This window comes from Mytilus trossulus, chromosome 5 (genome assembly GCF_036588685.1).
Source record: "Mytilus trossulus isolate FHL-02 chromosome 5, PNRI_Mtr1.1.1.hap1, whole genome shotgun sequence".
In the NCBI taxonomy this organism is placed as follows: domain Eukaryota; kingdom Metazoa; phylum Mollusca; class Bivalvia; order Mytilida; family Mytilidae; genus Mytilus; species Mytilus trossulus.
The window spans coordinates 61244990-61272123 of record NC_086377.1 but is presented as its reverse complement, the minus strand read 5'-3'; the positions used below and the strand labels follow the sequence as shown (position 1 = coordinate 61272123).

At 32.3% G+C, this 27134-nt stretch overlaps 1 protein-coding gene across 1 annotated transcript in view; it reads left to right on the top strand.

The window, feature by feature from the left end:
- The window catches only part of LOC134719009 (coronin-6-like), a 241453-nt gene that overhangs the window by 35422 nt on the left and 178897 nt on the right, over positions 1 to 27134 (top strand). Inside the window, exons 5-15 of the mRNA XM_063581918.1 lie at positions 92 to 208; positions 623 to 769; positions 8582 to 8746; positions 9565 to 9681; positions 10956 to 11154; positions 12379 to 12491; positions 12917 to 13033; positions 13782 to 14020; positions 14579 to 14720; positions 17100 to 17177; positions 18248 to 18592. Coding sequence (XP_063437988.1) covers positions 92 to 208; positions 623 to 769; positions 8582 to 8746; positions 9565 to 9681; positions 10956 to 11154; positions 12379 to 12491; positions 12917 to 13033; positions 13782 to 14020; positions 14579 to 14720; positions 17100 to 17177; positions 18248 to 18397 — 1584 coding nt within the window. The 3' untranslated portion in view covers positions 18398 to 18592. The remainder of the gene's footprint in view (positions 1 to 91; positions 209 to 622; positions 770 to 8581; positions 8747 to 9564; positions 9682 to 10955; positions 11155 to 12378; positions 12492 to 12916; positions 13034 to 13781; positions 14021 to 14578; positions 14721 to 17099; positions 17178 to 18247; positions 18593 to 27134) is intronic.

Genomic DNA, 27134 nt, shown 5'->3' with positions numbered 1-27134 from the left:
CCCTGCGAAAATAACCTGCTATACAGTATATAGTTTAGAGTATTTTATAATTATATTTTTATACTAATGTCTTTCAATCTTTGTTTTGCAGACTGGTAGAGTAGAGTTTAGTGTTCCTAGAGTATGTGGTCATTCTGGAGCAGTATTAGACATAAAATGGAGTCCATTTAGTGATAATATCATAGCATCATCATCAGAAGACAGCACAGTGAGTAACGATAGACCTCCTATCTTGAAGAGTTTCTGAAAAGGGCTATAACATGAAATCATTTTAAACAGAGGAGACAATGAAGTTATTGTGTGGGTCTCATTGGGGTCTAAGCGTGACGCGGGATTGCCGATTTTTCGTAAACGTGACACGGGAAAGTCAAATTATTGTGCCGTGAAAACGGGAAATTAACTCCAGTGGGACACAGGAAATTACAATCAAAAACCCCCAATGAGACCCCCTATTGTTACCTTAACCCTTTGTCTTTATTATTGCTGTATTTTTGTGAGGCACAAAATCTGATGAGATTGAATGTAAGTCTCTCTGTTAGATCAGTTAGTTTTGCTATAAAACTTGTAATAGTTTCCATCTTGGTGATCTACGTAATAAATATATTTTGTATTTACATTGTAGGTAAAAATATGGCAAATTCCAGATAACCTTAATAAAAATTTATCAGAATGGCAGGTAGATCTTCACGGCCATCATCGGAGAGTTGGGTATATAGAATGGCACCCAACAGCAGAGAATGTCATTCTTAGTGCTGGCTTTGATCATAAGGTAATAAATAAATTTGGTGTTTTTACTGTCTCCTGATTGGTTAAAATTATTAGTTTTATTTTCAATGTTGTCAATTTTGATGGCGACACGCCCACTCTGACGTTGAGTATTCATACGCCAACATGTGTGTACGCTTGTTATTGTTAATATAAATAATATAAAAAGTTCTTTGAGCCTTATTTTTGATAGAAATTTATTTATAATGAATGGCAATGATTTTTTTTGATTTTATTGAACCATAAAACTAATTTTTGACTCTTCACATTTTACATAATCCGCTTCGCGGATTATTCAATGTGAAGAGTCAAAAGTTAGTTTTATGGTTCAATAAAATCAAAATAAATAATAGCCATTCATTAAATATATATATATATTAAGTCAATGTCAGAAAAATATAAACTTTTTTGTATGAGGCTGAGAACCTGGGGAAGGGCAAGGTTATATCAAGCGTACAAAAAAGTTAAATTATGATGTCGTTGACCAAATATTGTTTTTATACTGCAACAGGGCTTCCAAAACGGTCATATATTACGGACATTTGTATATTGTCCGGTAAAAGTCCGGCTGGGCAAAGCATGAAAAGGTCATATACTTTTTAGTTCAAAGCTTTTTCGGTCATTTTAACATAATTCACGATCTTTTTGACCCAACCTTTTGCCTTTAGCTTCCACACATTTCCGGTCATAAAAGTGACATGATGATTAATTACTATCAAAACAACCCATAATTCAATACTTTCTAATTTTAATCAAGGCAAATTATGGACTTGGTACAGGCATTTCCTTCTGTAGAAAATGTTGGATTAAACCAGGTTTTATAGCTACATAAACCTCTCACTTGTATGGCAGTTGCATAAAATTCCATGTGTAAACAAAACAAACAATTTGAATGCCAGTATCTAATCTGACATTGATATTGACAAAAAACTGAAAACTTTTGTCAGACCAAAAATAATATAACCTCTTGCATTTTGCCTGAAAGACAGTTTGACAATTTTGTCAAACAAAACAGTTGTTTGTCTGAATGAATATTCATCATTAGGAGACTACAGTGAAACCTGGCTAAACTGAATCCTGTATAAACTGACAATACCATGACTTAAAAAAAAGACAAATGATAGTACACAAGACACAACATATAGAAAACTAAAGACTAAGCAACACAAACCCCACCAAAAACTACAAATTACAATGTTTAATTTGATGAAATGGATTTTTTCTCAGTGTATATTATGGAATGTTGAATATTTTATTGTTTATTTTTTCTCAGTGTATACTATGGAATGTTGAATATTTTATTGTTTATTTATTTGCAGTGTATATTATGGAATGTAGAGCAGGCAGAACCCATCAGTGTGATATCAGAACATCCAGACAGTATATATTGTTGTTTATCTATTTACAGTGTATATTATGGAATGTGGAGCAGGCAGAACCCATCAGTGTGATATCAGAACATCCAGACAGTATTTATTGTTGTTTATCTATTTGCAGTGTATATTATGGAATGTGGAGCAGGCAGAACCCATCAGTGTGATATCAGAACATCCAGACAGTATTTATTGTTGTTTATCTATTTACAGTGTATATTATGGAATGTGGAGCAGGCAGAACCCATCAGTGTGATATCAGAACATCCAGACAGTATTTATTGTTGTTTATTTATTTACAGTGTATACTATGGAATGTAGAGCAGGCAGAACCCATCAGTGTGATATCAGAACATCCAGACAGTATTTATTGGTGTTTATTTATTTGCAGTGTATATTATGGAATGTAGAGCAGGCAGAACCCATCAGTGTGATATCAGAACATCCAGACAGTATTTATTGTTGTTTATCTATTTACAGTGTATATTATGGAATGTAGAGCAGGCAGAACCCATCAGTGTGATATCAGAACATCCAGACAGTATTTATTGTTGTTTATTTATTTGCAGTGTATATTATGGAATGTAGAGCAGGCTGAACCCATCAGTGTGATATCAGAACATCCAGACAGTATTTATTGTTGTTTATCTATTTGCAGTGTATATTATGGAATGTAGAGCAGGCTGAACCCATCAGTGTGATATCAGAACATCCAGACAGTATTTATTGTTGTTTATCTATTTGCAGTGTATATTATGGAATGTGGAGCAGGCTGAACCCATCAGTGTGATATCAGAACATCCAGACAGTATTTATTGTTGTTTATCTATTTGCAGTGTATATTATGGAATGTAGAGCAGGCTGAACCCATCAGTGTGATATCAGAACATCCAGACAGTATTTATTGTTGTTTATCTATTTACAGTGTATACTATGGAATGTAGAGCAGGCAGAACCCATCAGTGTGATATCAGAACATCCAGACAGTATTTATTGTTGTTTATTTATTTGCAGTGTATATTATGGAATGTAGAGCAGGCAGAACCCATCAGTGTGATATCAGAACATCCAGACAGTATTTATTGTTGTTTATCTATTTGCAGTGTATATTATGGAATGTAGAGCAGGCTGAACCCATCAGTGTGATATCAGAATATCCAGACAGTATTTATTGTTGTTTATCTATTTACAGTGTATATTATGGAATGTAGAGCAGGCAGAACCCATCAGTGTGATATCAGAACATCCAGACAGTATTTATTGTTGTTTATTTATTTGCAGTGTATATTATGGAATGTAGAGCAGGCAGAACCCATCAGTGTGATATCAGAACATCCAGACAGTATTTATTGTTGTTTATCTATTTACAGTGTATATTATGGAATGTAGAGCAGGCTGAACCCATCAGTGTGATATCAGAACATCCAGACAGTATTTATTGTTGTTTATCTATTTACAGTGTATATTATGGAATGTAGAGCAGGCAGAACCCATCAGTGTGATATCAGAACATCCAGACAGTATATATTGTTGTTTATCTATTTACAGTGTATATTATGGAATGTAGAGCAGGCAGAACCCATCAGTGTGATATCAGAACATCCAGACAGTATTTATTGTTGTTTATTTATTTACAGTGTATATTATGGAATGTAGAGCAGGCAGAACCCATCAGTGTGATATCAGAACATCCAGACAGTATATATTATTGTTTATCTATTTGCAGTGTATACAATGGAATGTAGAGCAGGCAGAACCCATCAGTGTGATATCAGAACATCCAGACAGTATTTATTGTTGTTTATTTATTTACAGTGTATATTATGGAATGTAGAGCAGGCAGAACCCATCAGTGTGATATCAGAACATCCAGACAGTATTTATTGTTGTTTATTTATTTGCAGTGTATATTATGGAATGTAGAGCAGGCTGAACCCATCAGTGTGATATCAGAACATCCAGACAGTATATATTGTTGTTTATCTATTTACAGTGTATATTATGGAATGTAGAGCAGGCAGAACCCATCAGTGTGATATCAGAACATCCAGACAGTATATATTGTTGTTTATCTATTTACAGTGTATATTATGGAATGTAGAGCAGGCAGAACCCATCAGTGTGATATCAGAACATCCAGACAGTATTTATTGTTGTTTATTTATTTACAGTGTATATTATGGAATGTAGAGCAGGCAGAACCCATCAGTGTGATATCAGAACATCCAGACAGTATATATTATTGTTTATCTATTTGCAGTGTATACAATGGAATGTAGAGCAGGCAGAACCCATCAGTGTGATATCAGAACATCCAGACAGTATTTATTGTTGTTTATTTATTTACAGTGTATATTATGGAATGTAGAGCAGGCAGAACCCATCAGTGTGATATCAGAACATCCAGACAGTATATATTGTTGTTTATCTATTTGCAGTGTATATTATGGAATGTAGAGCAGGCAGAACCCATCAGTGTGATATCAGAACATCCAGACAGTATTTATTGTTGTTTATTTATTTACAGTGTATACTATGGAATGTAGAGCAGGCAGAACCCATCAGTGTGATATCAGAACATCCAGACAGTATTTATTGTTGTTTATTTATTTACAGTGTATACTATGGAATGTAGAGCAGGCAGAACCCATCAGTGTGATATCAGAACATCCAGACAGTATTTATTGTTGTTTATCTATTTGCAGTGTATATTATGGAATGTAGAGCAGGCTGAACCCATCAGTGTGATATCAGAACATCCAGACAGTATTTATTGTTGTTTATCTATTTACAGTGTATATTATGGAATGTAGAGCAGGCAGAACCCATCAGTGTGATATCAGAACATCCAGACAGTATTTATTGTTGTTTATCTATTTACAGTGTATATTATGGAATGTAGAGCAGGCAGAACCCATCAGTGTGATATCAGAACATCCAGACAGTATTTATTGTTGTTTATCTATTTGCAGTGTATATTATGGAATGTAGAGCAGGCAGAACCCATCAGTGTGATATCAGAACATCCAGACAGTATTTATTGTTGTTTATCTATTTGCAGTGTATATTATGGAATGTAGAGCAGGCAGAACCCATCAGTGTGATATCAGAACATCCAGACAGTATTTATTGTTGTTTATCTATTTGCAGTGTATATTATGGAATGTAGAGCAGGCAGAACCCATCAGTGTGATATCAGAACATCCAGACAGTATATATTGTTGTTTATCTATTTGCAGTGTATATTATGGAATGTAGAGCAGGCAGAACCCATCAGTGTGATATCAGAACATCCAGACAGTATTTATTGTTGTTTATTTATTTACAGTGTATACTATGGAATGTAGAGCAGGCAGAACCCATCAGTGTGATATCAGAACATCCAGACAGTATTTATTGTTGTTTATCTATTTGCAGTGTATATTATGGAATGTAGAGCAGGCTGAACCCATCAGTGTGATATCAGAACATCCAGACAGTATTTATTGTTGTTTATCTATTTACAGTGTATATTATGGAATGTAGAGCAGGCAGAACCCATCAGTGTGATATCAGAACATCCAGACAGTATTTATTGTTGTTTATCTATTTACAGTGTATATTATGGAATGTAGAGCAGGCAGAACCCATCAGTGTGATATCAGAACATCCAGACAGTATTTATTGTTGTTTATTTATTTGCAGTGTATATTATGTAATGTAGAGCAGGCAGAACCCATCAGTGTGATATCAGAACATCCAGACAGTATTTATTGTTGTTTATTTATTTGCAGTGTATACTATGGAATGTAGAGCAGGCTGAACCCATCAGTGTGATATCAGAACATCCAGACAGTATTTATTGTTGTTTATTTATTTGCAGTGTATATTATGGAATGTAGAACAGGCAGAACCCATCAGTGTGATATCAGAACATCCAGACAGTATTTATTGTTGTTTATTTATTTACAATGTATATTATGGAATGTAGAGCAGGCAGAACCCATCAGTGTGATATCAGAACATCCAGATAGTATTTATTGTTGTTTATTTATTTACAGTGTATATTATGGAATGTAGAGCAGGCTGAACCCATCAGTGTGATATCAGAACATCCAGACAGTATTTATTGTTGTTTATCTATTTGCAGTGTATATTATGGAATGTAGAGCAGGCAGAACCCATCAGTGTGATATCAGAACATCCAGACAGTATATATTGTTGTTTATTTATTTACAGTGTATATTATGGAATGTAGAGCAGACAGAACCCATCAGTGTGATATCAGAACATCCAGACAGTATTTATTGTTGTTTATCTATTTACAGTGTATACTATGGAATGTAGAGCAGGCTGAACCCATCAGTGTGATATCAGAACATCCAGACAGTATTTATTGTTGTTTATCTATTTGCAGTGTATATTATGGAATGTAGAGCAGGCAGAACCCATCAGTGTGATATCAGAACATCCAGACAGTATATATTGTTGTTTATTTATTTACAGTGTATATTATGGAATGTTGAGCAGGCTGAACCCATCAGTGTGATATCAGAACATCCAGACAGTATTTATTGTTGTTTATTTATTTACAGTGTATATTATGGAATGTTGAGCAGGCTGAACCCATCAGTGTGATATCAGAACATCCAGACAGTATATATTGTTGTTTATCTATTTGCAGTGTATATTATGGAATGTAGAGCAGGCAGAACCCATCAGTGTGATATCAGAACATCCAGACAGTATTTATTGTTGTTTATTTATTTACAGTGTATATTATGGAATGTAGAGCAGGCAGAACCCATCAGTGTGATATCAGAACATCCAGACAGTATATATTGTTGTTTATTTATTTACAGTGTATATTATGGAATGTAGAGCAGGCAGAACCCATCAGTGTGATATCAGAACATCCAGACAGTATTTATTGTTGTTTATTTATTTACAGTGTATATTATGGAATGTAGAGCAGGCAGAACCCATCAGTGTGATATCAGAACATCCAGACAGTATTTATTGTTGTTTATTTATTTACAGTGTATATTATGGAATGTTGAGCAGGCTGAACCCATCAGTGTGATATCAGAACATCCAGACAGTATATATTGTTGTTTATTTATTTACAGTGTATATTATGGAATGTAGAGCAGGCAGAACCCATCAGTGTGATATCAGAACATCCAGACAGTATTTATTGTTGTTTATTTATTTACAGTGTATATTATGGAATGTTGAGCAGGCTGAACCCATCAGTGTGATATCAGAACATCCAGACAGTATTTATTGTTGTTTATTTATTTGCAGTGTATATTATGGAATGTAGAGCAGGCAGAACCCATCAGTGTGATATCAGAACATCCAGACAGTATTTATTGTTGTTTATCTATTTGCAGTGTATATTATGGAATGTAGAGCAGGCAGAACCCATCAGTGTGATATCAGAACATCCAGACAGTATTTATTGTTGTTTATTTATTTACAGTGTATATTATGGAATGTAGAGCAGGCTGAACCCATCAGTGTGATATCAGAACATCCAGACAGTATTTATTGTTGTTTATTTATTTACAGTGTATATTATGGAATGTAGAGCAGGCAGAACCCATCAGTGTGATATCAGAACATCCAGACAGTATTTATTGTTGTTTATTTATTTACAGTGTATATTATGGAATGTAGAGCAGGCAGAACCCATCAGTGTGATATCAGAACATCCAGACAGTATATATTGTTGTTTATTTATTTGCAGTGTATATTATGGAATGTGGAGCAGGCTGAACCCATCAGTGTGATATCAGAACATCCAGACAGTATTTATTGTTGTTTATTTATTTACAGTGTATATTATGGAATGTAGAGCAGGCAGAACCCATCAGTGTGATATCAGAACATCCAGACAGTATTTATTGTTGTTTATTTATTTACAGTGTATATTATGGAATGTAGAGCAGGCCGAACCCATCAGTGTGATATCAGAACATCCAGACAGTATATATTGTTGTTTATTTATTTACAGTGTATATAATGGAATGTGGAGCAGGCCGAACCCATCAGTGTGATATCAGAACATCCAGACAGTATATATTGTTGTTTATTTATTTACAGTGTATATTATGGAATGTGGAGCAGGCTGAACCCATCAGTGTGATATCAGAACATCCAGACAGTATTTATTGTTGTTTATTTATTTACAGTGTATATTATGGAATGTGGAGCAGGCCGAACCCATCAGTGTGATATCAGAACATCCAGACAGTATTTATTGTTGTTTATTTATTTACAGTGTATATTATGGAATGTGGAGCAGGCCGAACCCATCAGTGTGATATCAGAACATCCAGACAGTATATATTGTTGTTTATTTATTTACAGTGTATATTATGGAATGTGGAGCAGGCGGAACCCATCAGTGTGATATCAGAACATCCAGACAGTATATATTGTTGTTTATTTATTTACAGTGTATATTATGGAATGTGGAGCAGGCAGAACCCATCAGTGTGATATCAGAACATCCAGACAGTATTTATTCCATATCATGGAACACAGATGGAAGCTTGTTCTGTACTACATGTAAAGATAAACAGATTAGAGTTCTCGATCCCAGAACAGGGAGTGTTGCAATGGTAAGAACATGTAACTTTAATCAATTGAAAAAAATCCTGTTTCAACAATTATTGAAAGTTTAATTATTTCTTATGAACTGAAAAATGATATAATATGTGTGGTATACAACAATATATGGACCATGGAGTAAAAAACTGTCCTATATTCCAGACATTTATATTATTACAAGACATTGGCCGCCTTGGATAAGCATGTACTGGATGGCACTCACACCACATCTTCCTATATCTATCTACTTTTTAGTGTTCAAGGCTTTCTCAAAAGATGGTCTTTTTAACATATTTGCGATGTTTTTGACCCAACCTTTTGCCTTAAACATCCACACATTTCTGGTCATAAAAGTTACATGATAATTAATTACTATCAAAATTTATATGGACCTAAAAATAAATACTCAACTTTAGAGAGCAACATACAACTTCTTCAATCAACAGGTGTCTTTACAATGAATATAAAGCTTTTTAGATTCCTGGCCGTATACAAGTTTGACTCGGGTCTATAAAAGTTGTGTATGAATTGTACAGAAAAAATAAAAATTCAGCCATTCAACAAAAATAACAAGGAGAGATGCTTGTATAGCAGTAAAACAGAAATATGCGAGTATGCAATTCAAAATTTTTGTTGGAAATCTTCAGTTATTGGTTGTACTTATTATTTGTAAATACTTTAAAGTTGATTCTTTAAAATATATATCAGAAACAGCATTTCTGATGAACAGGTATAATCTGATATTAAATGTTAAATTTTATATGCCATGTTTGAATTTTCTTGCAGATAATAATGTTGTTCAAGGGTGAAATATACTTTCTCTTTGTAGGAATGTCAAGGCCATGATGGAAACCGATCGTCTAAATCAGTATTTGTAGATAATAATAGAATATTTACATGTGGTATGACCAGATCCAGTAGTAGAGAACTGGCTGTCTGGGATATTGTAAGTAAAAAAGATATTTTATTTTTCATAAATATACTGTTGATTCATTTATTTTCGTGGGTACCAATTTTTTGTGGATTAAGGAAAACTTACATGTTTAGTGGATATTTGATTTTGTGGTTTTGCGGAAGTCTGCATACAAGCCACGAGAAATTTTGTCATTCCTCGAACATTTAATTTCGTGGTTCAACTGTTCCCACGAAGTCCATGAAAATTAGTTTCCAATGAATAATAATGAATCCACAAGATATTAAAAATGGTAAAGGAAAATTGGCAGTTACTAAAATTGTCAAATTATCTCCCCTCTATTTATAAAAAAAAAGTGAAAAAAATATTTACACCATATTAACTTCATTAGGTGAGGAGATTAATGACAAAATACAAGACAAAGACCTCTGTTTTAAAATTTACTTTTTTTTCAAGTATGGGTATTTCCTTTATAAGCCAGATGTTGGATTAGATCATTTTGGCCATGGTTGCAACAACGACACAAACATTCCTAATGCTTGCTTCTCTAATTTTTGTGCTATTTTCACATTTCTTGATCCAAGTGAGAAGAATATTTCTCCTCACCAGTGAAAAATCTGTTCTCGGCAAACGATAAGTCGACATTTAATTGTGACATTAAATTTTCTTGGTTTCTTCTGATCTTTTGATGCCACATAAAAAGTACACAACCTTGTTGAAATCTTTGAAAAAGAAGGATAAAAATCATTAGATAAACAGATTCCACCACTATAAATTGTGTATTACATGTACTATAATTCTCCACTCGTGACAGTTAAATTTTAATAATTTAAAGAGCTCTGCAAGCCTTAGCTTTAAATATTAAGATTTAACTGTCTCGAGTGGAGAAATATTGTAACACACTTGTTGCAGTTGTGGAATCTATATTTATACAGTTATGGCCTTCTGAAATAGTAAATCTTCAATATATTGAAATAAAGAATGATATAAAGGGTATACAGAAATGATTTAAATATTTGTAACAGGAATAGTTTTACAGTTTTTGAGACAAAAGCTAAGAATTTTTATTTCATGTTATAAAATTGAGAATGGAAAAGGAGGAATGTGTCAAAGAGACAACAACCTGACCATAGAAAAAAACAACAGCAGAAGGTCACCAACAGGTCTTTAATGTAACGAGAAATTCCCGCACCTGGAGGCGTCCTTCAGCTGGCCCCTAAATAAATATATACTAGTCCAATGATAATGAACACCTTACTAATTTCCAAATTGTACACAAGAAACTTAAATGTTATACTTTATTTCAGAGGAAATTCAACAAGTCATTATTCAACAACACGATAGACACATCTAATGGTATTCTGTTACCATATTACGACAGGGACAATAGAGTCATGTATTTAGCAGGCAAAGGCGATAGCAATATACGATATTATGAAATTGATGACCAATCAAATTGTTATTTCCTTAACGCCTTCATGTCTTCATACCCACAGCGTAGTTTAGGTAAGAAATACTGTGGAATCATTATTATTCGTTGGATACCAATTTTTATTGATTTCGTGGGTACAGGGGAACCACAAATTTAAATATTCAACAATTAAAATTTTTCTAAAGGAATGAATACAGACTTTGCTAAAACCATGAAATTGAATATCCACAAATATGCAAATTTTCCTCAAACCTCAAAATTTGGTATCCATGAAAATAAATAAATTCACAGTACCGAATATACAGATAAGTAACTATAGGAAGAGGGCAATATTACAATCACATTGTCTGTGTGTCTTTTCAACATATTTTATTCATTACAATTTTTCGTATTTAGGTACAGCCTTCAACATGCATCCTTGGCTGACACTGAACAGCAAGCTATAAATATGTACCATTTTCTGATCCGTCAAATGCTTACTTCCTGTTTGCCTAAACTACTGTTAGGACAGAATAACTTCATATTTGTTACGCAGGAAAATAGTGATGTGTTGTATTTGACACTTACTGCCTGTTTTCAGAAACTTTTAATTAAGAATAGGGTTATATAAAAAAGAAGATGTGGTATGCTTGCCAATGAGACAACTGTCCACAAGAGACCAAAATGACACAGACATTAAAAACTATAGGTCAATGTACGGCCTTCAACAATGAGCAAAGCTCATATCACATATGCATAACACTACAAAGCATACTCTATGGTCAGGTTGTTGTCGCTTTGACTCATTCCCCATTTCCTTTCTCAATTTTATTTATTCTTAATGTTATTTCTTAAAAGCTGAAAGTGAGTAAACATGTTAAAGAAAGTCAGACATTTGGTAGAATTAGATGTAACTCTTAAAATACAAAGAGGGACATGTGGAATAATTGCCAATGAGACAGCTATACATTAAATTAGTCCTCTTTCTAAAAACTTTTCAGTTTCAGACTCTGGTTTTCCTTTAAATTACACAAACATATGTTTTACGTCTCTTTACATACATTTAAACCTCTGTCATTGATTGAACACAACATCGTGTATAGGTTTAAGTATTAGATGAAATACGAATAGCATCGTTAAACAATGTGTACTATTTTGATCTGAACGTCATTGATGAGTCTTATATATGTAGATGAAACAAGTGTCTGGTATATTTGATTAATCTGAGCATCACTGATGAGTCTTATGAAGACAAAAAGTGTGTCTTGCGTATTAAATTATAAGCCTGGTACCTTTGATCACTATTTATATTTTTCCAGGTGTGATGCCAAAGAGAGGCTGTGATACGAGTAGATGTGAAGTCATGCGATTTTATAAACTACACTCCGGCAAGGATGTTATAGAGCCGATTTCAATGATAGTCCCAAGAAAGGCTAGTATACTTTAAATTTAAAATACTTCTTGCACATTTATTATAGCAATTGTTGGAAGAATCAACAAAAATGTGAAATTTCGTTTTTGCGATTTCGGTAAATGCGGCATTATGCTTCTTACAAATAGTGCTATCAATATTTAAGTTTGTATTTTTCTTATTCCGTGTATTCTATCTGAATCAATTATGACCCAAAAAAATGTACATTGTTAAATGCAGAGGTTGCTGAAAGTCTGATAATAGGTGAAAAACAAGAGTACTTCTACTTCTACTTCAACCAAATAAATGCCACAATCAACAAAATGAATATTTTGCCAAACATCCTTAAACAATTTCATGATGACTATTTATAAAATGCTATTTTATATTGCAAAATTTTATAATACCATGTTTTCAATATCTAAAAAAATGTTGAACATTTGCAGGTTTCCTCTCAGTTTCACAGTGATATTTATCCCAATACATCCAGTATGTTACCTTCACTAACAGCTGATGAATGGATAGCAGGTCAAAACAGGGAACCAGTTATGGTGTCAATGTTGGTGAGTTATCTCCCTTAAACTTGGCCTTTGCCTCCAGCCTGTTACCTTTGCTTACGGCTGATGAACTAATTTTAGGATGAAAAAGTTTAGTTGCTTGTTCTAGTCGTGTACAGTTGAAGATAACATTAGTTTTACTATCAATTTTTTCAATTTTTTTATACTTAAACACTATTTATGCATTTAATTCTGGCAACCTTTTGCAGTGATCATAGAAAAAAAAACCAGTGACCATCTGTCTGTGTGTGTGGCTGGTCTACCAGTCATGTTAACACTCTTGCATGTACAATTTTTGGCAGAAATTTGAAATTTGTGCCAATCTAATATTTATATAAGAGTTACACAGCTTTAATTATTGATTGTATGTGAAATTGCATTGTGGAAAGAAAAAAAATCTTTAGTTATTGCCCTTGAACAGATTAGGGTTTTTCAAGCAGTTTGCAACTCTGTTCTTTCATTGTTACTTTACATACTCAATATATTTTACTCTATGTAGGTATAGGAAGATGTGGTATGAGTGCCAATGAGACAACTCTCTAACCAAGTCACAATTTTAAAAAGTAAACCATTATATGGCATGGCCTTCAACACGGAGCCTAAGCTCAAATCAAACAGCAAGCTATAAAGGGCCCCAAGCTGCTAGTATAAAACCATTCAAAAGGGAAAACTAATGGTCTAATCTATATATAAAAAAAAGAAATGATAAACACAAGAAACAAATAATTGTATATCATGACAATATGTTTTCTAGGATGGTCATGTGACTAATTGTCCCAAGACGACATCATCAACTGCCATACAGAATCAACAGAACGACATCATCCATCAGGCTCCAACCATTACTACGTATAAAACTGTCAACAAGCAGGGCATGCCTCCACGGGCCAGTACCATAGATGTACCACGGAGGACAGACAAACGACCTGCATCATTACAGAACTTGAAACGACTCAGTACTAACGAAGATTATGTATCTTACAGTGCTGTCAGGTAGAATTCTATCTTTTTGTTAGAGAGTTTTTGGATTATTGATTATAATTGAAAGCTTTAATCAATCATTACACAACCTAAAACAACTCAGGACTAATGAAGATTATGTATCTTACAGTGATGTCAGGTATAACTTCAGAAATGATCTAATGGTGAAGTTCTGATTATCGATTTTTTTCTACCAATGTATTATAGTTTTCAATCATTGTAGTTTTTGTTTCAAAAAAGAGCTTCCTTAAAAAAAATGTTATTGTGCATCAACTCTATGTTAACTGAATACTTAAATTTGTTATGTAGAGACTTTGGCTAAATAATGAAATCAAATATCCAGGAAATCCAGGAAATATGGTACACACAAAAAACAGAACCATATTCAACTTCCAATGATCTTCTTTGATATACATTAAAAAAAGTGTTATGAGTGCCAATGCGACAACTCTTCATCCAAGTCAAAATATATCAAAAGTTAAAAAATACCAAGTACCGTACACAATACTTGAAAGTTGTAGTATCATTAGTGAGCATCATCTCAGAGTTGATCATGATTTAATCTTTCAGTGAAGCTTCTGAGAACCACACAAATAAAAATGGTATGACTAATGGCCACAAGGAAGAAAAGAAAGTAACAAAGAGAGGCTGGTCCCCTATTTCGCCAACAAAAGATGCAATGACTAATGGATTTACTGGTTCCGAACCTGAGGTAATTGTCTATTAAATTTGTCCATTGATTTATTTGATAACCGAAGCACATTCATTGTTGATATTCTGTCTTCCTGTCAAATTTACCCACAATGCTTTGCTTTTAATGTACCTTGACACTTTCTTGAATAAAACAGACAAACTTTTTACACATTGTTTATTCAAACAGACCATTTTTGCATTTTAATCAAGAATTTTTTTTAAAACTGTTTTAGGTGAATTAATACTTTTTGTTGTCTTTGTTTTTTATTAACCCTCACAGCCTTGCCAAGGATTATAGAATCATATATGAAAAAGTTTATGATTTGGGATATAGGAAAAAAGATATCCGTTCTTAAATCTGTATGGCCTGCTAAGGATTTTAATAGAACCATTTGTTGGAATTATTATGATTTTGTCAATTTCTAAATACACTGCAATGATAAGTTGGGGTAAAATGTGTTGACAAGAAATGGGATCGACAGAAAATTACTTGACATGCCCAGATACTGTCATTTTGTAATTTCATCAATTCTAAAATTAGAAAACTAACATAATTTATGTTAATTAGGTGTCATGTGATCGTAGTAATGTAAGTTGCTATAGTGCTGAAGCTTATCCATAGACATAATATCTCTTATATAATCGGTAGAATCGTAACAATTAAAATCTGACTAGCTTTTCTATTTATAGCTTCTACAGAAAATATGAAGATGACCTTTTACCTTTGTCAATTCATTACAAAATGTTATATGTCTACAATTTAATCTTTTGTTAGAACCCTGGTGATTTTATTAATAAAATGAATTTCATTTCTCTTGAATTGTGCTTTTCCTGTTTAACAACATTTATGCTTTTGTATATATGTACTTTCAACAAATCTAAGGGTTTGTCATATCAGAACTGAACTGATACTGAAACAATGTCTGATGGCCCTTTTTTTTGCTATGTTCAGAATTTTTATCATATCTTTTATTGGCCTGTACATAAATTTACTGGACTATGGTCATTGCTGAAGTTAACCACTGCAATTTGGGGAAATATGTAAAAATCATCTACAGTAGAATGCATTTATATTTTGTTCTGGTATGACTTTTTTACTGATAGTTGAAAATTAGGAGTAAGAGTAAGAGTTTTTAAACCTTAAAATTAGGGTGGAAATGCCCTATCTGAAACTGTGTATCCATTTAACAAACATTTGGTTTAAATTTTGTGTTGAATATATTGGTTCTTTTTTATGTGGGTCTGAATCTCCTTCAGATATTTAATTGTTAGTTTTAATTATAACATTATAAAGTACTATCCAACAAAGTAATACAGCAGCCCCATTTGTTTCCACAGAAGAAAAGGGAGATAACTGTACAAACTAATGTTCAGAAAAGGGAGATAACCACTAAAACTAAGAAAAGAGAAATAGTGGTGAGACAGTAAATCCATGTTCTGTTGATTAAATTTTTAGTTGGCAATTTCCAGTTTGTTGAAGTATTATTCATTTTCAGGTTTTACTCAGGGATGTTCCAAAATTTATCAGGTGGAGAAAAGGGTGTTTTTCAAATTGTTAAATATGAATGGTTGCATTTTCCTTTGAATTTTGTTAGAATTATCAGTAAAATGAAAATTTAATGTATGGCGGCAGCAAAATGTGACTCCCATCCTCCCATGTGATAAAATTTTGGAACAATCCTAAAATTACAAAATTGTTTTACAAATGTTTTTTTCATCAGATACATCTGTAAAATTCAGAAATTTTTGCAATATTTTTAAATATTTTAAAAACTTAATTCAGTTTTCAAAAATTGGAAAAATTCATTTTAAATTTTGAAAGCATTATTGGTATTTGATTTTTCCTGCAATCATAATGATAGATTTTGCTTATTTTTCTATTGTTTAACTATCATTAATGCATACAAAAAATTTCTGAATTTGCAGTACATAAAATTGGTTTAAAATGAGGTATTGCTTTATATCATCCACTTAATATAATCCCCTTAATTTTACATATTTATATATATTTGTATACTAAACTGTAAAGTGAGCCTGATATTTCTGTACATCTTATAATAAGATTTGTAATTTTTATAGAAATGGAAATTGTAATTGACCATGGCTAGAAGAAACAAATTGATGAAAACAAATGAGTTTTGGACATGTCTTATATAATTTGGATCAAAATAGATTATTAATCTTCTAATTCAATTAGAATTTCATGGCCAATGCAAGCTGTTGCCATATCTGGAAGTTTAAGTGGTATCTGTTTGTCTTTCAGAGAAAAAAAACCTATTTTTTTGTACACAATTTGTAGAGAAAAATAGCTCACTTTACAGTACAGCTTCAATGTATATCTTGTCTGCACAATATAAACAAATATATAAAGCTTTGTTCCTGTCGTCTGCTTTTGTAGAAATTTCATGTCAAGAAAGTCTGGTCAACTCCGCCTCCTTCTGCTCTTCCCTGTCAATCACCACTTAATGATGTGGAGGTGGGTATCTCTTCCACTTTTAGTTCTGTTCAAGCCCAATCTGGTTGAATAACAGACTCTCTGCACATGTTTTGCTCACAAGAATCTGACATTGTTCTGTTTGACCGTCTGCTATGAAGTACACTTTTGAGATCATTAGGTTTTGTTGTTCTGGAGACAGAAATTTCATTGGTTAAAAAGTAAAAGACTGAAATGTCATTGGTTGAAATTTTGAATGATGAAATTTTATTGTTAAAAGAATTGAAAGCTAAAACTTCATTGGCTAATGTAATATTCAGAGCAGAACAAGTAGAATAGGGCACTGTCAGATCCTTATAAGTGAAGCTAAGAGACCCAATCTGTAATTCAACCAGATTGTGATCAGGCCAAATGATATGTATTTGTGGTTCTACTTTGTGCCCTAATTTCTTGCTTTCCTGAACCTATTTTTTTTCCCTTTCAATCAATCACCATAATCCAGCACTTTTCTTCACTTTCCGTATGAAAAATCTACCCCAAATTTCTTTGATTGGAACCACTTATATATATTTTATTTTGCCATAATATTTTGCTGTCATTCTTTTACTTATGTTATTAATGTTTTCCATATTGATTATGTAAACCCTTATATGTGATAAATGCAATACTATGAAATAGACCAATTTCAGATTTCTAATTTTATTTCCAATTATTTTAAATATTTGATCCAGGGAAACAGCTGTGGTTTTGCCAATCTTTGCATACAGAGCCTATATAAAAATGTGTAATTCGTTGAACATTTAAATTCATGGTTCTCCTGTACAAACCAAAAAAGTAAAAATTGGTATCCAACGAATAATAAGTAATCCACAGTATTTTGCATTTGATTTAAAAGAATAATAAGAGAACATTTGTAAAGTAAAAATTGGGTAAATGTCTACGCTACATCATACCACAAACAATTACAATATTGAAATACCCTAATAACATAAAATTACTTATTTTTAAATAACTTTAAAGTACATTTGTTATCATTATCATATTTTCTATTTATGGTTGCAATCATTATGTTTTCTATTAATAGTTTCAAACTTCATACTTTCTATTTATAGTTACAGAAAGCTTATTTCCAACAATCAGAGGAAATCAAGAGTTTAAAAGAACAAGTGAAATTAAAAGACAAAAGAATCAGACAATTAGAGGATGAATTAAAAATATTACGGACTCCGTCAGACTGTGGTCCTGGTCAAAGCGACTGCTGACCTCTAACCCCAAAAAGTGCAAAGGTCATGGTCAGAGTGACTGCAGACTGATGAAACAATTATGATTTTTAAAGTGCAAAGGTCATGGTCAGAGTGACTGCAGACCGCTGACACAATTATGATTTTAAAAGTGCAAAGGTCATGGTCAGAGTGACTGCTGACCGCTGACACAATTATGATTTTAAAAGTGCAAAGGTCATTTAATCATGGGCTTACTGCAAGAATCATTTTCATTTGTCTTGTATGCAGATATTTTGATGAAGAATGCACAACTGCAGGAGAGTCAAGGACGGGGATTTTAATCTCACTTGACCCTAGAGCCAATGTTGGACATTGTCAAAGCTTCGAGTTGAAACCTGTTCTCCGTTATCATCAGATATCCATTCGATATAAAATCCTTATACCCACACTTCATAATCTTATGTGAGAGAAAAAAATTGAAAAGTTTTTGAACACCTGTCTTCATTCTGATTACCTATCCTAAATATTCTAATCTAAAGAACTGGTGATGGAGAATTGGATTTCTTATATGGGCTTTTTAATTTATTGTTAGAACTAAAAGCAAGGTCAGTAATATACAGTTAAGTCTATTGTGAAAAAAGGGGGTACAAGTAAAGTCCATGTATTTGTATTTGGTTAAAACCAGGTTTTTACATTCTGTTTGTACACTTAAAGACAGAAATTGTTCCTATGCGTATTTATGTAACAACATATAATATACAAAATTGAACCTGTATGGTATATGTTACCCCTGAAAAGTATATACAAGTCCTTTAAAAAATGCTTTGATAAGTTCTGTAATTTTCATTCAGGATGTTTTTAATGTCGAATTACGTAATCAATTAATACAAATGGAACAAAAGTATTTTTTGCTCTGCTTAATAAATGTGGTAAAAGAAAGATAACTCTGGTTGTGATTGAAAACTTCAAAAAATGTATGAAATATTTTGTTGTTTAATATTTGTTTCTCTCAGGCTTATTATTGTTTTAAAAGTTGCTTGTTATTTTTATAATTTTCTAAATTCCCAATATTTTGTTTTAATTTATTTTTTATATAACCTATTTTTCTGTTTTATGATGTACAAGATGTATGTTGTCTTTTAACATGAATTTGATTTTAAATATTTTTCTGTTTTACAAAGAAGCACCCAAATGTGGATTACTAGTCATAATATATTGTTACACAATATTTAGTGCTTATTTTTAAACTGAACTTTAGAGAAAAACTTAAGATCTGAGTTTATTTCATTTTATTTATGAAAACATTTTCTTTTATGTTTATTTTTTCTTTTAAAAGTGCATTCTTTTAAAAGTGCAAAGATTCTGAAATAGATGTACATGATATAGTATCTACATGTATACTCCAATAATTAATCAATTTACAAAATCATTTGTTCATGTATGTGAAAAAAAATATCCATTTAAAATTTCATTAGTAGTGCAAGGTTTAAATAAAGCATGCACAAAGAAAGATAACTCTAATTCAATCATTGGTTAAATGTGTTTTGCAAATTTTTATTTTAAGTCCTCATCGCAGATGTGAGCAATATTTATCCTTCAGTGATCATTTTGTTACTGATTCAATGTGCTAATCATTGCTTTATGAATTCAGTGAATTTATCCAGGCTGTTTGACATTTATGGATTAGACCAATGTACATTGGTCTTTCAGAATGGTGTCAGAAATATTATATTTCAAATCCAATTTGGACTGCTTATACTATAAGTATATTTCAAATTTTTTATTTTTTTTATTTGACTAGTACCTCTATTTTGTTTGTAAAGTCTTATTTCATTGTTGGGCATTGTGGTAACCAAAAGTGTATTCATATATAAATCTGTTAAATGACACCACAGTGGTTCCCATGGATGTTAATGGAAGTTTTGATCTGGAGAAAATTTGAATTTGAATCTTGATTGTATAATTTTAAGTACATTTTTTTGAAACGATCTGTCATAAAGGTTCTTTATCTATTATTCTTTTTGTTTTGTCCTAATGTTTAAATCTTTTAGCCCTTAATTGCAAAACTTTGTATTTCAAACTGCCGAAAATTTTATTATGATCAATATTTTGAGCAAAAGAATATTCCATACCTGCCAACTGTCACTAATGTCGGGGATTTCCCCATGGAGGCTCCAAAATGGAAATTTTGAAAGAGCAATTTTGTCCACAATTTCAAACAAAACAATTAATTTTACAATGGCTAAGGGTTTTTAAAAGTATGAAGAAGCCAAAAAACAACATTAGAATATATTTGAAGGCCCCCTTGAAGGTTTTGTAGGACTTTGGGAGTCATTTTGCACACAACACCCCCATGGGCATTTTAAAAAATTGGCAGGTATTCTCAAGCTAACAAAATATGCTGTTATTGTAATCAATAAATTGAACAAAACATGTTCATGTGTATTCTCAAATAATGCAACTATAACACATAATCTGAAAAAGGGAAAATATTATGTTATGAAATCTACATTATAATTTATACTTAAATAATTCCTGTTTTCACATGATATAATAGATCTGGTATTTCTGTTTTTTTTATAAAGAAAATGAACTTGTAAAATTAATATTTTAAAGAATCACGTTCAGATGTGTGGGACCATGAAAACCGAAAAATAAGTCATTCCAAAATTGTGATGAAGAAAAAATGTTGTGAAGTTTAAGAAGTTATATTAACCAACAATCATTTACTTATTGAGGATCCAACTCGTGACAAATTCTAGACTATTTACATTATTGGCAAGAAGTTGCAAAAAAAACCCAGGACTGAGCCCCCAAATTTGAAAAAGGGGGGACCAACAACAAAGACATTGTGCGTGGGACTTGTTAAAGGTCTGTGTTATAATTATGCCGCCCCCCTTCCTTAATCTGCTTCTTAATAAACTTGTTAAATTGTGTTTTGCAGTGGCAGATCCAGAGTGGGTTTACAGGGGTTTGAATCCCCTTCCTCTTTAGACGATCAAAGCTTTGTTTGGAACACACACACACCCTTTTTTGTCATGGGTTTGAAACCTGCTTCTAGAAATGATACTCCCTTGATTGGTTCACCATGTGCTGATGTACTCTGTTAAAAAACCAAATCTGTAAAATAATAAGTTCTAATTAGCTTGAAATGTTTGAATGGTGGCAAGGTCATCGGGTCAGACAGATTGTGATGCCTATTATTTGCTTATGTGACTGACATTGCGAATGTGATTATATTATTACAATTATGCAAAATGTACTCTGCTTTGAGTAGTGTTTCTTTTATATGAATATTTAAATTTTATCAAAATGTTTGTGAAAAACTGTGCAAATAAATGAGGAAATTCTGCTTTGTTGTTTTCTAACAGAATTATTATAATTAGTTATCAAAGGTACCAAGATTATAATTTAATACACCAAAGGCACATTTTGTCTAGATAGGAATCATCAGTGATGCTCAGATCAAAATAGTTATAAAGCCAAACAAGTACAAAGTTAAAGAATGTAAACTGTCTTATCTTATGATTACTACCCTCCATGTTTTTGTATAAGTGGTATCATGGTAGTTTGCTTGTCTCAAGTGGTGGAGGTTTCTTGGTTCCTAGCCCAGGTATAAAGCAAAGTCTTGTGTTTTGCTGCTTTTCTGCTAAATATATGCAGTGAATAGCGTAACGATCAAAGACTGGTTGGCTTGGAGTAGAATAATGTGTCCCTAAAGGGTGACATGTCAAATGCTATGGACTGTTACCTAGTAATCTAGAATGTTAAAGATAAGACTCTGTGAGTCAGTCTAGGACAAAGTAGGGTTTATATTCATATCAAATTATCATGTTCTCATCTTGAATATCCATTTGATTTGCTACTGGAAGTTAAACAGCAATCCATTCTCCATGTTTTGTAAAAGTCTTCAATTATATGTGTAATATTTGCTACTGGACATTAAGCACAATTCCATCCACCATTACCTTATAACTTATAAATTTCTGTTTATCAATAGCATATCCAATATTTTTTACATAATTAAAAGGAGAAGTGGGGTATACATCACTCAAAAAGCAACCCAATGACTTAACAAACAAAAAGATATCTAGAGGAAAACGCAAAGTCAATGACTAAATATCATGTCAAACTTTAAGTCTTCCAAAGTTTTCAACAAATCTCTATGTCTTCCTAATTTATTAACAAAGACTTAAGTCATGTCAAATCTTCAACAAAACTCTAGGTCATCCCAAGACTTCAACACTTCTCTAGGTCATCCCAAGACTACAACACTGTTCTATGTCATTCCAAGTCTCCAATGAGCACAAGCTCTATGTTATCCCAAGACTTTAACACTGTTCTATGTCATCTTAAGTCTTCAACACAGCTGTAAGTCATCTCAAGTCTTCAACAAAGTTCTAAGTCATCTCAAGCCTTTGACACCGCTAAGCTCCGTCACCCCAAGTCTTTAAAAAATCTTGAGTCATCTCTCCAACAAAGCTCTATGTCACCCAAATCTTCAACAAAGCTATTTATCTCCACCAAGATTTAAATAATGCACCCAAGTCTTTAACAAAGCTCTCGGTCATGCCAAATCTTCAAAAACAAAGCCCTAAGCATCCCAAGTATGCAACAAAACTCAAGGTCATCCCAAGTCTTCAACAAAACTAGGTAATCCCAGGTCTTCATTAAACCTCTAGATCATCATAAGTCTTCAACAATGCTGTGTGTCATGAAAAGTCTTCAACGACACTCTCTGTCATCACAAGTATTCGAAAAAGCTCAAGGTCATCCTACGTTTTTAAACGAAGCTCTAAGTTATGTTAGTCTTCAACACAATTTTTAGTCATAATAAGTCTTCAACAAAGCTCTATGTCATCAAAAATCTTTCAAACATCTCTCAAGTCGCCCAGAAGTCTTCAACAAATTCCTTTGTCATCCTTAGACAGTCTACAAAAAAGCTCTCAGTCATCTCATGTCTTCAACAAAGACCTTAACAATACAAGTCTACATAAAGCTCTGCCTGTGGAAGACTTCAACAAAGCTTTAAGTTCTCCAAAATCTCCCTCAGGGGTCTTAGTCATGGCTTATCTCCTACAAAGCTTTATGTCATCCCAAGTCTTCGAAAAAACTCAAATCTTCAACAGGACCATATTTGGTGTATGGAAGGACTGTAAGGTGAACAAGTCTTCAACAAAGGCCTTTGACTAAATAGAGCTTTAGCTCTCGGTTTTTGAAAAAGCTGTAGGTCATCCCAAGTCTCCAAATTAGCTCAAGTCTTGAACAAAGCTTTATGTCATTGCAAGTCTTCAACAAAGCTCTAATTCATGCCAAGTCATCACCAAGGCTCTAGGTCACCTCAAGTCTTCAGATAAGCTATATGTCATCCAAAGTCATTAACTCATCTCTTAATCATTCCAAGTCTTTAACAAAGCAATATGTCATCATTAGTCTTCAGCTAAACTCTCAGTCATGCCAAGTCATCAACAAAGCTGAAAGTCATTCCAAAATAGGGACGAAAGATACAAAAGGGACAGTCAAACTCATAAAAAGAAAATAAACTGACAATGCCATGGCTAAAAACGAAAAGACGAACAATAGTATACATGACACAACATAGAAAACTAAAGAATAAACAACACAAACAAGTTATAAACAAATATCTAAGTCATCCAAAGTTTTTAACAAAGCTCTGTGTCATTCCAAGTCTTAAACAAAGCTCTAGGTCACCTCAAGTCTTTAACACAGCTCGGTCTTTTGAAGTCTTCAACAAAGCTCTATGTCATCCCAAGTCATCAACTAAACTATAAGTCTTGCTAAGTCATCCACAGTCATCAATAAAGATCCAAGTCATCCAAAGCCATCAACAAAGATCTAAGTCATCCCAAGTCTGTAACAAAGCTCTATGTAATCCTAAGTCTTCAACTATTAGCTATGTGTTAGTGGCTTTGCACTAGCTGTCAGTAACTGCGAGTACTCGAAAATCTGAACTTGTGTCTTTTTGTTGTTGGGATATACAAGTACCCGGCCACGTCCACTCTGTGTAGTATTTGTATTTGTATCCATCTGATAAGTAAAGTCTTTTTCAACAGATTTTTATAGTCGTTCTTATGTTGTATTACTACATCACTGTCCCAATGAGGTTACGGGAGGGATGGGATCCCGCTAACATGTTTAACCCCGTCACATTCTGTATAAATGTATATGACTGTCCCAAGTCAGGAGTCTGTATTTTTTTTTACAATTCTTTATTTTGTATTTCTTCATCTCATACACTATTTATTTCCATTTTTTTTCTATCAAATAAGAATACAATACATTTTTATTCCTTTTGACCACCAGTGTCCGCGCTTATATTAACATCCCTCTCCCAATACATTTTTAAAAAATATTCATGGTCTTATATTCCTATACGATTACATTGGTATTAAATTATTTATTATTGATGCATTATAGTTATTCTATTCGTACATGTAATCATAAAGAAAATAATATAGTGACATACATTTGTATTTTGTTGGAATATCTCTTCCCGACAAGTATGGACAATATGAGTTATCTTTCTTGTATCATAAAATTAATGTAATTAATTATTATGGAGACTGTATTTCAGACTAAAATTCAGTGGTTGTCGTTTGTTTATGTGTTACATATTTGATTTTTGTATATGAAATAGGCCGTTAGATATTTCACGGCCTTTTATAGACGACTTTGCAGTATGGGCTTTGCTCACTGTGAAAGGGCGTACAGTGACCAATAGTTGTTTTATTACTATGTCAATTGGTCTTTTATGGAGAGTTGTCACATTAACAATCGTATCACATCTTCTTTCTTATAATCTATAGATGAAATCCCCATTTCTTAAAGATATATATGATGAATTTCACTTCTATCATTACGAAATAAATTAAAATTTTAAAATAATTGCTCTTCTGAAATTGCTTCTTAAAATACTGACTTTATGAGTTGCACTAACAAAAAAATAGCTTAAATAAATACTCAATAAAAAAAAAACAGTTACAAAGTTTAGGTTCCTTTTTAAAACAGTCAATGGAACTGAGGACAAAGAACTCTTGATATACCGGTGGTCAAAAGTTCTGTGGAATAATAATATGTTGTAATTTGAATTAAGATTTATCACTATATTACATATAGTATATTTTATACATGAAACAATTGATATATACATAAATATATATATATTATATTTATACTGCTCTCGTTCTATTTGAGCAGTCAAAATGCGTTGACTGTATATTTTTATGTCACATACAGTCACTGACCTGATATCACTTTTCCTCATGAATATTTAAATAGAAATTGTCGAAATTATATTTAATTATTCATACGACCTCTTCGACCTATTCTTGTTAATGAATGGCTATTATTTATTTTGAATTTATTGAACCATAAAACTAATTTTTGACTCTTCACATTGAATAATCCGTGAAGCGGATTATGTAAAATGTGAAGAGTCAAAAATTAGTTTTATGGTTCAATAAAATCTAAATAAATCATTGCCATTCATTATAAATAAATTTCTATCAAAAATAAGGCTCAAAGAACTTTTTATATTATTTATCTTGACAATAACAACGTACACACATGTTTGCGTATGAATACACAACGTCAGAGTGGGCGTGTCGCAATTGAAATTGGCAACATTGCAAATAAAACTAATAATTTTAACCAATCAGAAGACAGTAAATACACAAAATTTATTTATTTTCCAATGTAAGCAACGATGTGTTTAACGACTCAAACTTGTTTCTTTTACATTTTTTTGGAAAACATGTTTCACTTATTAATAAATAAATTTTGTGTTTTTACTGTCTTCTGATTGGTTTAAATTATTAGTTTTATTTTCAATGTTGTCAATTTTGATGGCGACACGCCCACTCTGACGTGTATTCATGCGCCAACATGTGTGTACGTTATTATTGTTAAAATATACAATATAAAAAGTTCTTTGAGACTTACTTTTGATAGAAATTTATTTATAATGAATGGCAATAATATATTTTGATTTTATTGAACCATAAAACTAATTTTTGACTCTTCACATTTTACATAATCCGCTTCGCGGATTATTCAATGTGAAGAGTCAAAAATTAGTTTTATGGTTCAATAAATTCAAATTAGATAATAGCCATTCATTAAAAATTTGTGTTTGCAACCTATAAATCATTATGTTTTATGTTTATTGTTGATATTTGTGTCTGTAAACAAACGAATTCGTTCACCATTGATTGCGGTTTTCAACAGGTAATGATGCACATTTCAACGTGATGTACATTTCATCGTGATGTACATTTCTCCGCCTGTTAGATCGAGGCCTTTTTAAAGGGGAATTTTTCCCAATATTTAAATCAAATAAATAACATTAACACACGTAACAACAATTGAAAATGTTTTTTTTAGATTGCAGTATAAAGACAATAATAGTGCATTGACTTGACATATCAAAGATATAAAGATTCGGCCCGAAACGGGGAAATGCTCGACACAGCCTCGCATTCCCCCGTTTCTAGGCCTCATCCTTATATTTTTGATATGTCAAGTCAATGCACTATTATTGTCTATGAATGAGTGTAATTTTAGTTTTTTATTTCAGTTTGTCACAAACATGTTTAATTTGTTTATATGGCAATAAAGATTGTTATTATTATTATTATTTGATAAAAAATTACAGTCAATGCTTAAGCTATGTTAAATAATTTAATGATATCAAAATACATTAAGAGGCGTTTGAGCTTACTCAAGCGCGGGGGATTTTAAATAGACAAATTCATTG